The sequence below is a fragment of the Buteo buteo genome, chromosome 4 (genome assembly GCF_964188355.1).
Source record: "Buteo buteo chromosome 4, bButBut1.hap1.1, whole genome shotgun sequence".
Classification (NCBI taxonomy): Eukaryota; Metazoa; Chordata; class Aves; order Accipitriformes; family Accipitridae; genus Buteo; species Buteo buteo.
This window is the reverse complement of record NC_134174.1, coordinates 6,332,220-6,347,460: the sequence shown is the minus strand read 5'-3', so window position 1 is coordinate 6,347,460 and position 15,241 is coordinate 6,332,220. Positions and strand designations below refer to the sequence as shown.

The 15,241-nt window shown below is 40.1% G+C and overlaps 1 protein-coding gene across 1 annotated transcript in view; it reads right to left on the bottom strand.

The window, feature by feature from the left end:
* CELF2 (CUGBP Elav-like family member 2) overlaps positions 1 to 15,241 on the bottom strand; it is a 374,910-nt gene that overhangs the window by 308,427 nt on the left and 51,242 nt on the right. The window contains exon 2 of the mRNA XM_075024683.1: positions 770 to 805. Within this exon, the coding sequence (XP_074880784.1) occupies positions 770 to 805 (36 nt within the window). The remainder of the gene's footprint in view (positions 1 to 769; positions 806 to 15,241) is intronic.

The following is a 15,241-nucleotide window of genomic DNA, read 5'->3' as shown; positions in this document are numbered from 1 at the left end:
ATACTGGTATTAACCAGAGAACAAGCCTCCCAAAACCATGACCCCATTAAAACCCCTTGCACCTCAGAGAGCAAAACTGGTGGCAGAAGATGCAAGAGGACTGAGAGCACCATTTTTTTTTTACTCACCAGGCATCTCTGCTAAGTGACAGGTTACCATATCAGATTTTTTTGTTTCCCTTCTCTCCACCCTTTTCTCTATCTGCATGATTACAGCATGTTATTGCATCTGCTGACAATATGTAGGCAGGTCTCTCTTCAAAAACCTCTACTGCAGCCTGGGAGTCTTGTCTAGTTCTATTATTTTATGAAAAGCTTTCTCAGCATAGAAGAATTTGGTCTAAGCTGCTTTCCTGCTTTCCAAATGAAAATGCCTTAAGATCACAGTGGTTTTTCCTCCTACCTCCACATTTCCCTCCCCTCATCTCTCAGGTGAAATTTAAAGCAAAAGCCAAACCACCTGCAATGGGTATAATTGCACAGCTGGAAGAAAGCCACATCTGGGATTTTTCTCATCAGGTGCATAATTGCGCTAAACCTCAAAGCAACTTCAACGTGTCGCTTTAAGCTGCGCGGTTTTGGTTGCGTCAGTATTTCACAGACATTTTGTCCGTGGCAAGCGGTGTGTGTTCTCCTCTCTGCACCCCCAGTTCTCAGGATCCCAGCAGTTTTCCTTAGGAAAAGGATCATGTTCTGGCTCAAAAAGTCGTGCTCTTTTCAGTACCTTCCAGACATGGATACACAGATGCAGTTTAGAGCAACTTGCTTACCTTGGTAATGTTCCAGATAACTCTGTGGCAGTCTCTCTGAAAGACACAAAGTGAGGAAAAATTAGCTTGTGTTTAAAGAAGCTATAAAATTTTAAAGACGCCTTTATACTGCTTATATTTCATAGGAGTGCAGACACACATACACAGCTTTATACGCAAATGCGTCATTTGCAGATGCGACGTCTGCATGATCATATACACAAGAATGTGAAAAGCAGATGATGGAGCGTGAGCTAAGGATTTCATCAGAATGAAGTTCTCAATGGTTCAATTACTCATTTTTTAGGCATAAAATTATCACTATTTCAAATGCCAGCACTGCATGGTCCTACATAGATGAAATGTAGCACTGGGCCAATTTTCCAGTGGAAAAAGTTCCTTTTTTTCAGTGCTGCAGCAAAAGCAAGACATTCTACACATTTATAACCATGTCGTGCACTGAAAAAGATACCATGTTAACGTTAAATCTTCTTATATTGGGTTTTAGGCATTAGTTGTTTTCCAAATATGTGATTTTTGATCCAACTTACTTGTTTGAATCTGTTTTGTGGGTTTGCAATTCGTTTGAGGGAAACTGAGCGTGAGATAGTGAAAGTGGGCTAATGTAACCAGTATGTCACATTAAAGCACAATTAAATACATTACCATTACCTATGTACACAGCCCTTAAAATACATCCCAGATCTACCACCACTGTATGTCCTTGCTCCCCTCCCCAGCACATTTGCTTAGACCTTATCCAAACTTCAGCAAAACAGCTGGATAGCTCTATTTCTCCTTTCTCTCGCATGTATAAGACCTTAAAGAAAAACCAGCAAGGAGGCGTAAGGTGGTTAGTTGTCCTAGACTCGACCAGAGGTCCAACTCGTTTCACACTTTGCTTGTCCAGTTATGAAATCTCTGTCCTATGTTTAAGTTTGCTGCATGAAAGATAGCTGGTTAGTTCACACCCTGTTTGCTTCAGCTGAGATCCAAATTGCAAAATTTCAGATCTGTAGCTTTGAACTTGTGGTATGGGACAATTCTCAACATAATACTCTCTTCTCCTTGTTTACAGCTGAGGAACAGAAAATCCTTCCATCCACTTTTACATACAGGTGGTGGTGCTGGGGGAAATCTAATATTGGGGTTTTTTGGGGGGGAGGTGGTGGTGGTGGTAATTAATACAGGTCTCAAAATCTTCCTTTCCTTAACAGTTCCCAAAACCATGGATCTAGCGACCATGGAACCAAGCCTACACATTTTTGTTCTGAGGGTATAAACCTTATAAATACAGATTGAACCCCCAAGCCTAATTTCTTTATGAATCCAAAGTAAAAAAAGAAAGATATTTTTGAAAGCTCTTGTAGAACTTTACAATGTTCTGAAGCCACTTTTTTTGATGGGGCAACTACGGAGTTATTATACTAAAGCCACAATAATTCAGAGCTCCTCTTTAGTTCCAGATTCCTGATGCTTTTTGGCACTATATGAACTATGAGCAGGTACAAGGTCTTGTTTTTTAAAGGATTAATTTTTTTTATGGAGCACCCCACAGTGACACCCAGGCTTTTTCCTTAATGGTTACACTGGCCATTGTAGACTCCATTACAGTGTCAGAGAAGATAAAATGGTCCCTCTAAACATGCATGGCTTTGCATTTTCATTGAGTCTCTATCTTCAAGCTGCGCAGTTCGCCGGTCACAGAAGGTTGCCTTAAACCTCCCGGCGTTTTGCTTCAAAAGGCACAGAGCAGAACCGTGTTCAGTGGTTGCAAAGAGGAATAAGCAAAAAAAAAAAAAAAAAAAAAGCTGGCTCACACCCTTTTCTTGCACACAGCATTCAGCGGCAGACCGACAGCTATACAAGCCCTTTCAGAAGAGCCAGCTCCCACCCCAGCAAAGGCAGACAGGTCTGTATTTAGCAGGTGCCTGTGATGAACAAAGTCCATGATATAAATGGCATCAAAGGTGAGAGCCAGGAGCAAGAGGAAGAGAATGGAAAGAGATAAGAAAATGAAATTAGAGTGGAGCAATACAGACTTGGTTTCTATGGGGTAATTTGATACAGCTGTACATTTTAGACATTTTATTTTCATTAAACCTCTGCACGTTGGTGTTATACCACCTTATTTTCCAAGCCCTACTCATAACTTACACAGTTCAAAGAATTTATATGATATTTTCTGTAACCTATCGAAGAACTGGATCACTAAATGGTTCGAACAGTCAGGAAATATTTCTCTTCCACCACTAATCACAGGCATCATCACCTTTCATTGAAATGCTTTTTTGGGGAAAGAACCTGGACTAAAAAGTCAGGCTGGGCGTTTCTTTGTTTCTTCTTCTAAAGGGACTCCCTAGCCTTTAGCTACCTATTATCGCTCTAATAACAGAATAGCGCCAACCTTATTGCTTTAGGGTATGGGAGCACATTTTATAAAATAGCAGTTGCTCATCCAGCTTAAAGAGGCAAATCGCAGGTGGGTGTTGCAGGAAGCGTCAAGAAGCAGAAGCAGCTAGGTTTAAAAGAGGATGTTTAACTGGAAACACACTGTCAGCTTCTGAGCAGAGCAGTGAGTGATTGGTGCATCTAAATTTCTAAAGATTTTCATTTTTGTTAAATAACCCTCTCTACAAGAGATGCTGGCCTTATGAAAACAATTATTAAATAGTCGATACAGCGCTAAAAAATCTGAATGTGATCGGAATGTTGAACAAAGACACTGCAGGCCTTTAGCATATACATTTTTAATGTAATTAATTGTGTTGCCAGTTTCGCATTTGGTCAGATCAAATTCCAATTTTAAACAAAAATATGTAAGGTAACGATTTTTGAAATACAGATCAAACTCAAACAAAACTCTAAAATTCACAAGTAAAAGAGGAGAAGTCTGATTCTTTGCAACTCGCCAAAGATTTCACTGTTTCTCATAAACTCAGTAAACATTTAAACCATACCCGCCCCCCCTTTAGATTATTAAACTAAAAATATTATTTTCCTAGAAAACAAACACAATTATCCCTGGAAATAAATGGTACACGGACTGCTGAAGATGGTTAATGTCCACTGTAAGTGTCCTATAAATATCAGGAATTGAAACACTGCTCTATAAATATATTTCATGGGAGTTTAAAAAAGAAAATCTTATGGAGCAAATTACTCATCAAGAAAACCCTTAAAGTTTATTTAAAGATAATGGATACAGTAGTATGGATTCTGAAGTATTTCAAGAAACTGAAGCTAGACTTATACAACCAATTTTCAGATCCCTAGTACTCCCAAATGACACGTACAATAAATATAACTCATAATTTACTGTATCTACAGATATTTTTTTCCCTAGGATAAAAACAAGAGAAGGGTAATACTCAAAGGGAAAATGAATATAAGACTATGTATTTTCACGTCCTGCCTATGATATGAAAGGATGACCTTAGAAAAGAGTGAAGATGGAAACCAAAATGCTTCACCAGGGCTGCCCCGAATTCCACTGAAATCAGTGTCAATGCAAACGGAATAAGCTAATGCACAACAACGCTAAGGACAGAAGAGGACAAGGCTAAAGACCCTAGAAAAGCTGTTAGGTGGAGGGTGACATTATAAACCGCAATGACAGGATTTCCAGGAAGGTAATTTACAATTTCCCAGCATTTTGTGTTTAGCGGTGCAGGACAGATCCGGGGTAGTGTGGTCCATACGTATGGAAGATGAAGGTGCTTTTGAAGCCAGGAGGGTGCTGGGTGGAGGATCTGCACCCCCAAATGTTACCCTGTCACATGTGGTCTTCCAAAAAGATCAAATTGTGGGTTTACAAATTGTTTGTTAGATCTGTGAGGAGCTTTGACCTGCTGAAGAGGCTCTGCACCCTCCAGAGAGGACTATATAGCTATTCTCAAAACTCAGAAAGCCAGTGTGGGTGAACCAAACACCACACACACATTTTGTCATTTCTCTCTACAGGCTGAGAAATCCTTCCCGTAGGATTGGGGTAGGATGTGTACCAAAGCAGAAAAGTATAAATATTTTAGTCAAAACCTTATAATGAAGTGGAAGCGGGAAGATCTGCATAAAGATCAGCAAACAGACTTTACTGCCTATTAGTTTTGTTTAAAGAAAGTTGTTCAGGAAAACTCTTCAGAGTATTTGGAAAGTGTTGTGTTTGTATTAAATGTTTTGCTCACTGAGAAATCATATGGTGCTCTTCTCTCAGAGGCTGACTAGCAGCTGTTGTTACCCACCTACGTGCAGGGTTTGGCACAACACAGCTCTGAGGTTTAACTGTGCAACATTTTTGTCCGGTTTAATACTCCCTGCCGTGCTTCCGCAGAGATGTAAACTGAGGCACAAGGGACAGGGCAGGGGTTTAAAGGGCAACTGAGTTAATCTTGTGTATATTCTGCGAGATGCATGCCAGGAAACTTAGCAAGTACTGAGTTCAAACCATAGGAGTCAAGGCTATGCTTAGAAAGAATTTTTTCTTCTGCAGGATCATGACCCTGAGTGATTTGGAAATCACTTTAGGTCTCTATCGAGAACAATTTTTGTTGTGAAAAGGAAAGCATATGGATTCAAGCTAAGCAATCTGTCGGGGTGCTGGGGAAGATGCAAAAAGAAAGGCAGCAACACATTCCTGCAATCGTGTCACCGTTCTTCCTTTTTCCATCTCACACTTTGGGGAGAGGATAAAGCCCGCCTACGGCACACGAGGCACATGAGGATAAGGACATAAGGATAAGGGCGAAGCTGAAGAAGGGATCTGTATGGTATGCGATTAAGAAAGCAGCACAAATGCAAGCAGAAAACCCCCACGATGCAGAATACGGGAGTCTTCCAACTTGTGAAGACAAGTGTCCAAACCCTGAGGTCATGGTTGTAGGCATCAGAGCCAGCGGTCATCATTTCAGCCAGGAGGGTTAGATGGTCCTGTCTTCTCCAGGACAAGTGGCCATGACCCGTTTGATTCCCTGTAGGAGCAGTTAGATCTATCACTTATGCTCATTTTCCATGAAGCACAAAAAAACCCCTTAAAGTTAAGCTGATATTTCTGGTCTGGGTGAAACGTTCAACCCTTTACTAAACAGAGTCCTACACCTGGAACAAGCATTAATCATGCCAGAAGGGATATACTTATGAACAGAAATAAGTACAAGTTGAAGAGAAATGAAGTATTTGAGAGGATCACGTGAAAAGTTTTATATTTTTCCAGGAATATCCACTGTGAGCATAACTGGATATGGCACATGTGCTGATAAGCTGTGTGTAACAAATTGCAATAACATTGATAACTAGGAAGTTCCACCTTGAAATATTTCCAAATATTGTATAACCGTGAAGCTGTTCTTTGTTTTGCCCCATGGGCAAATCTGGGTTGCCAGAACAAACGTCGTGTCTGACGTTTCGACCACTCAACCCTGGCTCTGCCTGCACGCAGACAGGGAGCAGACACCATACCCCCAACTCTCTACACGACACCCAGCAACACAAGAAAATCAGGGTAGAGAGGGGTCCAAAACAGACCGTTGACCAACACCTCTAAGCTACAGCACTGATGGCTCCTGTGACCACCAACTCAAAGGGATACGTCCCATTAATTTCAATGGCTTTAACCAGACCATCAATAAACAGCTTTTTAAATTGTAGAGGTCCTTGCTTGCACTGCGTAGACATGCATCAGTGATGTGGCAAGAGAAAAGACAGCTACTAATTGTCAGTATAAAGCAGAACTAAAGAAAAGTTTACAAAGGGAAATGAAGGATTTTCCACTTAAAGCAAGGGAGAACAGCTGAAGAGGAACATTAAATTAGCTTTAAAAGGAAGGTTGTATCGGGGGGAATATAATTACTTAGTTGGAATTTCACCAAGACTTGGGAGTCAATGCCTCTACTCTTGCAGAAAAGTGCCATGGGATTTTTAATGACCACAAATGGTCAGGACATTGATTTCACATTTCAGTTGAAAAATGGCACCTCCAAAGACACATTGTTGTCTCTGCTCTTCCTAAAATCACATGGGGCATTACGTCGGAGTTGACTTGGAAGAATTAATAACGTGTATTGAAATACCATTGTGAGACACAAGGTATTTCACTGGTCTTAAATTGGATAGTTTCTCCGCTTTGTTAGGGTGCAACAAAATAAACAAGCTGCAGTTGGATAAAATATGGGGTTTAAAGTTTGAATTAACTTTTGTTATGACTAATTTAATGGATTTCACAGAAGGTTTCAGTTTCTCTCTATCAAACACTTTTAGCATACCTTTTTTTTTTAGAATTGTTCCCTATGACCAGTAAAGGTCAAAATGGTAGAAAACAATTCCATCTTTAAAAAAAAAGTATGATATTAAAAAAATGAAGATTTCAAACTGATACTTTTGTAAGTATTTCATCTTTCACATAGTAAGCAGCAAATAAATACACTGCAGTTTTAAAACTTCACACAGAGCTTAGCTACCTAACAAGGATCATACATTTGCAGCAGAAATACTGCATAAACAGTCTCTGAATGTGCTATTTAAGTACAAGCTAAATACTCTTTTTTTAGGAAGTGATGTAACAAGTTCATATGTAAAAATCTATTTCTATACAAGCTGACATTCTGCAAGATTAGCTGACTGAGATAAAGGACATGAGCAAACATGCTTCTTGTTTTCTCCAATGATTATTTTTAAAAGCTGCATTTTTCACTATTCTAAATTTGCTACTTCTGAATTTTTCATTCCTCCTAAGGTAAGGAGGAAAGAAATCTCTGTGTATTCAGTGATAAGTGCCTGCCACAAAAACAGTGTAAGTCCAGTGTACATCCAATATACAAATAATACCCCAAATAAAACACCTCCTCATCATTGTGACTATTTTATATATTTCATAAAAATTTAAGTTTCTATTTAACGCCCCCCCCCCAACATCTTTGAAGACAGCAATATTATAACTTACAAGTTAAAGCATAATTCAGGGCAAATCCTCACTCCTTGCAATTTACCTACGAATCCCAGCTAAGATCTTGGCCTCTTGTCTAAGCACCCGCCAAGGATGTCAGATGAAAGCTCCTCTCTCTTACGTCATCTGCTCTGGTATTAAAGAGCAAAACAAAAATGAATAGGTGGAAGAAACAGCAGTGTGTCCATTTTATAGGTTGGTAACAGGGGCACAGATAGGATGCAATTTAGCCAGGGTCATCAGGGAGAAATGCCAGGGCTTAGAGGAGAAATGAAGAAAGATCCCACGTCGGTGCTTTGCTCCAAGGTCAGACCCGGCCGTCGTGGATGTGCAGAAACGGCTGTGGCAGCACAGGGACTGCCGTTGCCGCCTGTTCTCTCAGGGAAGTGCTGCATTTTGAAAGTTAATGACTCAGAAGCGAAGGAAAGAAGCACCATGGGTACCGAATTTGGCGCTCTGGGGCACAGCAAGCAGCAGGAAGAACATGTAGGAGAATCCACCACAGTACCAACTCCTACATCCTCACCCCGTTAGTACAGGGAGAGAAAGAAGTGATGCACAGGCTCCTGCCTCAGGGAGCTGTATGAGCTCAGTGGGAGGAAAATACCCTCTGTCTCTCTCCAAAATGAGAAGACCAACCATCCAAAACAGAGCAGACATTCCTCCCCTTATGCTCATTAAACCTACTGTAACCTCCTTGGGTAGAAAATTTTGTACACTTGGTATTTGACTGACCTGTAGCTCATGCTACCATTTCCACTGGTTGCAGTGTTAAACTTTACCACCATCTCTTCTCCATGGTACAAAGGGAAGGAGGGGAATCACACCTGAAGTCTCAGCAGTAATTTGAGGGCAAACTCAGTTGTACAAAAATAGAACTGAAAGAGAACTGTGGGCCATGTGTTAATTCTACACAAGAATCATGGAATGGTTTGGGATGGAAGGGACCTTAAAGACCATCTAGTCCCAACCCCCCTGCCATGGGCAGGGACACCTTCCACCAGACCAGGTTGCTCCAAGCCCCGTCCAACCTGGCCTTGAACACTGCCAGGGATGGGGCATCCACAGCTTCTCTGGGCAACCTGTGCCAGCGCCTCACCACCCTCACAGGGAAGAACTTCTTCCTTACATCTAATCTAAATCTACCCTCTTTCAGTTTAAAGACCTTACTCCTTGTCCTATCACTACATGCCCTTGTAAAAAGTCCCTCTCCAGCTTTCCTGTAGTCCCCCTTTAGGTACTGGCAGGCTGCTATAAGGTCTCCCTGGAGCCTTCTCTTCTCTAGGCTGAACAACCCCAAGAAGTCATATAATCACGAGGATGCATAAGATTTTTGAAGAAAGACACAGAAATTATTCAAGCACTATAGACAGTGATGGCCTAGATTCTTTCCTTGGTTTCCAGGATGCTGTACAGGGAAATATCTTCTGATATTTAAGACTTTATCATATTTGCGTAGGGTACAGGGAGCACTTATATGTATCGTCTACACAAGCATCTTTTATGGCGTAGCAGCTGTTGGTTGGGTCAAATGTTGATGTATTTGGTGATGAATGCCAAAAAGAAAAAGCCACCCTAACAACTGTTCTCCATTGAACGCCCACACCTCACTCTTCTCTCTCCCCTGCCCCCCGCCTCCAATTTCACATGCTAACAGCTCAAAACTTTGGTATTCCCTGGAGCTGGATATTTTCACTAATATAGACAGACTTGAATCCACTCAAAAAATTTGGAGGCTTTATTTAAACTTATTTCTGAGAAGTAAATCTTGATTCTCCATGAAGGAATGCCAAGCTTGGAAATGGCATCTCATCCTGGTCTCAGGATACTGAGACACTTTACTGAATCAGAACAACTTGGATACTTCAGCTAATTCAACTATTTATTCATTTTCTCACCCAATGCAGACCTGGCAGAGACACGCATTTGGGAATCTGTAGTTTTGTGAAGCTGAGGGACTTCTGGAACAAAATAGGTTGCTAAAATATAGGCACCTTAGAAGAACTAACATCAGTTAGGAAGAGGATGGCCTTACTTGCTCAATTCAATATACAAACAACTTGTTTTCTACAGGAACTGCACCACCAGCTACCAGGGGGAAAAAAACCAAAACAAACCACAACAAAACATAACAACCCCTGAAAACCCCACAGATTTCCAGGCTTTGGGGTCTTCCTACTTCCAGTTTTGAGAGCAGTGAACTCTCACTGAATTTTTCCACTCAGAAGGCAGCCAATACCAGAAATCTCACAAGGTCAGCTCTTGCTGAAGTGTCATGCTGTAGGAGGGATGCTGGGCATGGCCACGTGCTGTACCACAGGCAGATGCAAACTCCTCTGTCTACGCTCCCAGCTATGGAAACAGAAACCAGCTTTATCAGAGGTTTCATCGGTCGGATACAGGAACTACTGAAAACAGCTCATCTCTACCTGCAACACCGCTGTTGCCAGCATCTCCTTCAGACATCTGCCCGTATTGTCTTTTAATCCACCTGCTGAAATAGTTTCTGCCTTTCTCTCCACTGGTTAGTCAACGATTGTCACTGCTTCGCTCCATTCTGTCCTGACATCTCCTTGTGATCCCAAACCCACAAATGGCAGGTTGAAACATGGGATGGAATAGGAAAAAAGCAGAAAGGACGCTGTGAACAAGCCTGCCAGCCAGCAGTCTGTGTCCCATTAGCTGCAGTTCAAAACAGTCCTTATACGATTTCCATAAATACTGCAGTATCTTCTGGAGTATCTCAGCGCAAACAGCAACAGATGTTGGACGCTATTATTTCTTCATTCTTGTTCACTTGTTGTTCATCTGTTATTTTTTGCCTTTTTTTTTTTCTCTCTTGCCACCTGCCTGTCCACAAATCAGAAAATACAGTCAAGCTCTGTTCTCACTGGTCCCTCTACTACTGCCCAAAATTAAAGGGACAGGAGAAGAAAGGCGATAAAGATCTAATTCACTGCCTTATTTCTGACCTTAAAAGGATGGGTTGAATTTATTTTTGACAGCCCTAAGCAGAGAGAATAAAGCTGCTGAGCTGGCCACCTCAGGAAGTTGAATTACACAAGTACCACGGTTCTCTAACGAGTTCATTAATGTTACTGAACACTATATTGATGGTGTTGTGAAATTATTATATAAAGTGTTTTAAGGTGTATGTTACCAGTGATATAAATCTACAAGCAAGTCCTTTTCTCCCCAACCACATCCAACCCAAAAGATGTTAAGATAGTTCTTTAATGGCAAAAACTATTAGACTGCAATATATAGCAGGTACATCTATTAATCATCAGACCATTTATGTTCTGTAATTCTACCACAGTTAAATAACACGGACTACTAAGTACCTGAATCAGCTATTAGCAAGCATTCCTGCTCATTAAAACTCACTTATTTAGACTTTAGCAATGGTAAATGTAACCAGCCCTGGAGGAGTGTCACAGTGCTTGGAAATGGCACATTAAGCTTCATTTACCCAGCTACACTCACAGGCAGAGGGGGAAGGGAAAAATACAGTGACGGTCCATAACGAAGCTCAGAAGCTTTTTGAAGCTGCATTAAGAAAATGACAAATCTTACAAAGAGAGCCATAAAGCTTCCTCAAGTACAACAGTTCTGCAAGGAGCTATTTATCATAGTTTGTTGAAAAGACTCCTACGTTTAATACTATTGGACTGTGAGAGCTGATTATTAAATGTAATTACAGAAGTAGCACAGAAATAATAGTTTATTGCAGAGCATAAGCAACACTGTATTAACAAAGAGGAGTGGGGAACATGCTCAGCATTTGGAATCATATCATTAGCTTTTCTGGGAACACATACACAAATGTATACACATTTAATTCCACATTAGCTTCTACTAACCAGAATTATCCTTCACAAATTTCGGATCGGGGTCAATGCATCCATCTATACTTGGAGTGAGAAAACAGTAGCCAAAGTGGATTGCTATTTGGGTTTCAGCTTCTATTCCTTTTCTACTTAACACAGATTTATTAAAAAACACCCACAGCCTGCTGTCAAGAAACATTGCTCACATCGGCTTATTAGCAGCCCTGTAATAGATACATTTTTGCTACGGTGCTGCCATTTGAAGCGAACATTTTATTTACAACATGCTGGTTATCAGGACATTCTCCATACAGTAAGCTTTTTGAAACAACAAGTTTTGATTTCTTATTTTTACCTGCAAGAATGAGTTTAACTTCTATTATTCCTACAACTTTGCATGCTTGCTTGTGTATCTAGCCATCCATTTTACCTTTTCTTTTTGCTGTGAGTGATTTCACCCAATTTCTTGATGCTGCTTCTTAGTCTTAGAAATCTGCCACTCACTTCTTGTGCATCGTTGTCCTTCTTGGTGAAACCCCCTTTTTAAAAGCACACTGATCTTTCCTAAAGCCTTCTCTACTGCTTTTGGGTAGACATACACACTTTTCCTAAACTACAAAGCTGAACAAACTTAGAAGTACAGCTCCTTAAAACTGGGGCTACAGTTTGTTCCAGCAAGCAGAGCAAAAAACCAACCCTATCCTAGCAGTCTAAAAGATCCCTTCTGGTCCACAAAGTTTAGGCTGAATCAACTCTGCTGCTGGTCCAAGACTGAAACATTTTGCAAAACTGTGTTTTGGAAGGCAGGCATTCAGTGACAGATGGATTTTATTTATTTTTGGGTAAAAGGAACATCTTAAAACAGGTTGGGAACATCAGAGAGGATCCTGGCACATCAAGACAAAGACTGAATGCATCTGAAGTGCTCGAGAGGTGCAGAAATTACCATCGCAAGAACATGCACACATTCATCGGTAATATGGTGCCCACTGACCCTCACTTGGCAATGATCTGCTTTGTAGTATAACTAGTAGTTTTGAACCTCAACAGCCTCCTTTAAGCATTTGCATTCCCTCTTTCTTTCACTATGTAACAACAGCTCAGTGTTTTACAGGCAAAACTGCACTCAACAACCGGAGCTGAAAGCATGCAGCTGAAAAAAAGTTAGACTGTAAATCAGGTGCAAAGAGAAGAAATCGGAGTCTAACTTTAGGCATTGGTATCCCTAGCTTTTGTTCGAAGCAGCATTTTCACATGGGCTAAAGACTCATAGGTTACATTTTCAAGTGGTTTGAATCTGAAAAACTTGTGGATAGATTGCTAACAAAGATTTTCAACCATGCTGCAAAATCCTTGGGAGCTCGGTGCTGATTATATTCAGATGCTTAAAATAAAAATCCTGCTAGCCATCTATCTGCATCAGTAGTTACACAAGGGCATTTGAGAAAATCTCTCCTGGTCACATCACAACATTGGTGTAAAAGAAAACAAGTTTTCCTTTTGAAGGTTTTTGACTCATTTAGAACAGATAAATCACTGCAGCAGCACTTTCCAGGTGACAATTATCTTGCCACAATAGCCATAAAAATAAAATAAAATCAACACGGATGGAATCCAAAGTAGGAGACCTAAATTATACATAACTATATTCATAAAACTACACCTCTGCTCAAAGTTGCTCTGTACACTACACATATGCCAGGATCTCTTAATCTGCTGCTGATGTGCTGCGTATTGCGGTCGTGTGCAATTACAGTTAGCTATAATTAAGAACAATTACAGCTTTTATTTCTCCACTTGTTCTTTAAAAAGCACAGTTGTAATAAAACTTTTTTCCCCTCTCTTTTTTTTTTTAAAGGTGAATATAATTATACATCCCTATAACATCTCCAATAATTAGTTTGACTCAAGTTTCTTCTGGAACAATTTTCATTTTAACTGTCAGATCTGCCATCTATAGTCAATAGAACACATTGTAAAAAAATTCTATCATTAACCTTTTTTCACCCCATAAATCTGCAAAAGAACTTGCAGAAATTGAAGAATTCATTGCTTAAACATTTAAAGGCCAAATTCAACTAACACCCCTTCCCCAGCAACACCTTCTTAATCACACTGAAACATTATTATTATTATTATTATTATTATTATACTAGCTAACTATAACAATAATAAATTAAAGCTGGGTATAAAAGGTATTTGGCATCTCTCTATATTTTATAGGCTACTTTCCAGCCCTATTCTCATAAAAGAATCTCTCTACTGTATCTTTGTTTAGAATCTACCCGCGATTACTAACCATGCAGACTGCAGGGAAAAGTAATTAAGTTTAATAGAAGCCACCCTCATTTTTGAAGCTGCCCTCAATTTAAGCCATAGAAGGAGAGTAATTAAATTTAATGTGTGCCACAGCTTTTAAATGAAGATATGGCATGTAAAATTCTCTCACTCGGTAACGCATCTTTTCCAAACACTGCAAAATAAATGTTGTGATGCAAAAAGATAGCAAACTACAACCACCAAGTCACGTTAAGTTTTCTTTTTCTACTGGCCATCTCTTCCAAGGGGTGAGGCCTTTGTATAAATTAAGAGCAGCATAATCTAAATGATGGGAATTGGGAAGCCTGAAGTAGGATCACTGAACTGTTTCCTTATCCATCCTTTGCCCACATTATCTGCTTTGATTAAGTTTAGAGGAAGTTCTTGTGGCAGAGTCCATCTTTTACACGTTTTTAACAGATGTCAGGTTTCTGACTACAGCCACAAATCTATAGCACAGACATTGTTTGCCAAGGAAAGCCTCTCCCAAAGTAGCTGAATTAGAAGCAGGGACTAATGAAATGCATTTCAAGACACAGGAACAGATCTCTCATGTATGTCTTCAGTCTTCTTCAAGTCATCAGAAGAAAAAATAGTGAAATTACTCAAGGTTCAGTTATTTTCGCAAGCAATAGTCTTACTACTTTTACACAGAAACATAAATTACAAACCAGGGCTATGAAAATATTTCACTCTTGCAAAGATTAACTTAATGAACGAGGAGCTCTGAGACAGAAAGAGGCATTTCCCCTTTCCCAGCTCTGTAGGCTCTCTCTGTAGGTGTAAATAAATGTTTCCTTGCAGAGAATCAGAGAAGTTTCATCAACTGATTTAAAATAAATGGGGAATTTGGAGGCTTGAATTACGTTGTAAAAGGGAAGATGACTGCCACTTTTTGCTCAGAAGAAGGTTAGACCGAGATACTGAACTCACAATTGGTTCACAGAAGTGTTCACGACCTATTTCCAAGCAGCGTCCTCTCCTGAACACAGATTTGTACCTACTATTTGGGCTGAACAAAACTTCCGTGCTGAAACAGAGACCAGACTTGAGAAGACAAAACCTGGGACAGAGTTTCAAAGGCCTTTTTGTCCAAAGGCTCCCCCAAAAAACAAGACAGTGAAAAAAAGGAGAAAGAAAGAAGAAGAAAAGTAGAGAGAGAATAAATAGATCCTTTATTTCAATTTTAGACCCCACCACAAACCTGCCATGTACTTCCCCAAGAGAGGGGTTGAATATTGCATTTTAGCAGCATAGAGAAATGATGGTGCACACCCTACATTGCAAGAACCTGTATGTACAGCAACAAGATTCACACACGTTTCATCTGCCTTTCATTTCTTTACAAAATTATCAGAAGTGAACATCCATAATAGTAAACAAGAGGCGAAGAGGGTTTCATGTCTG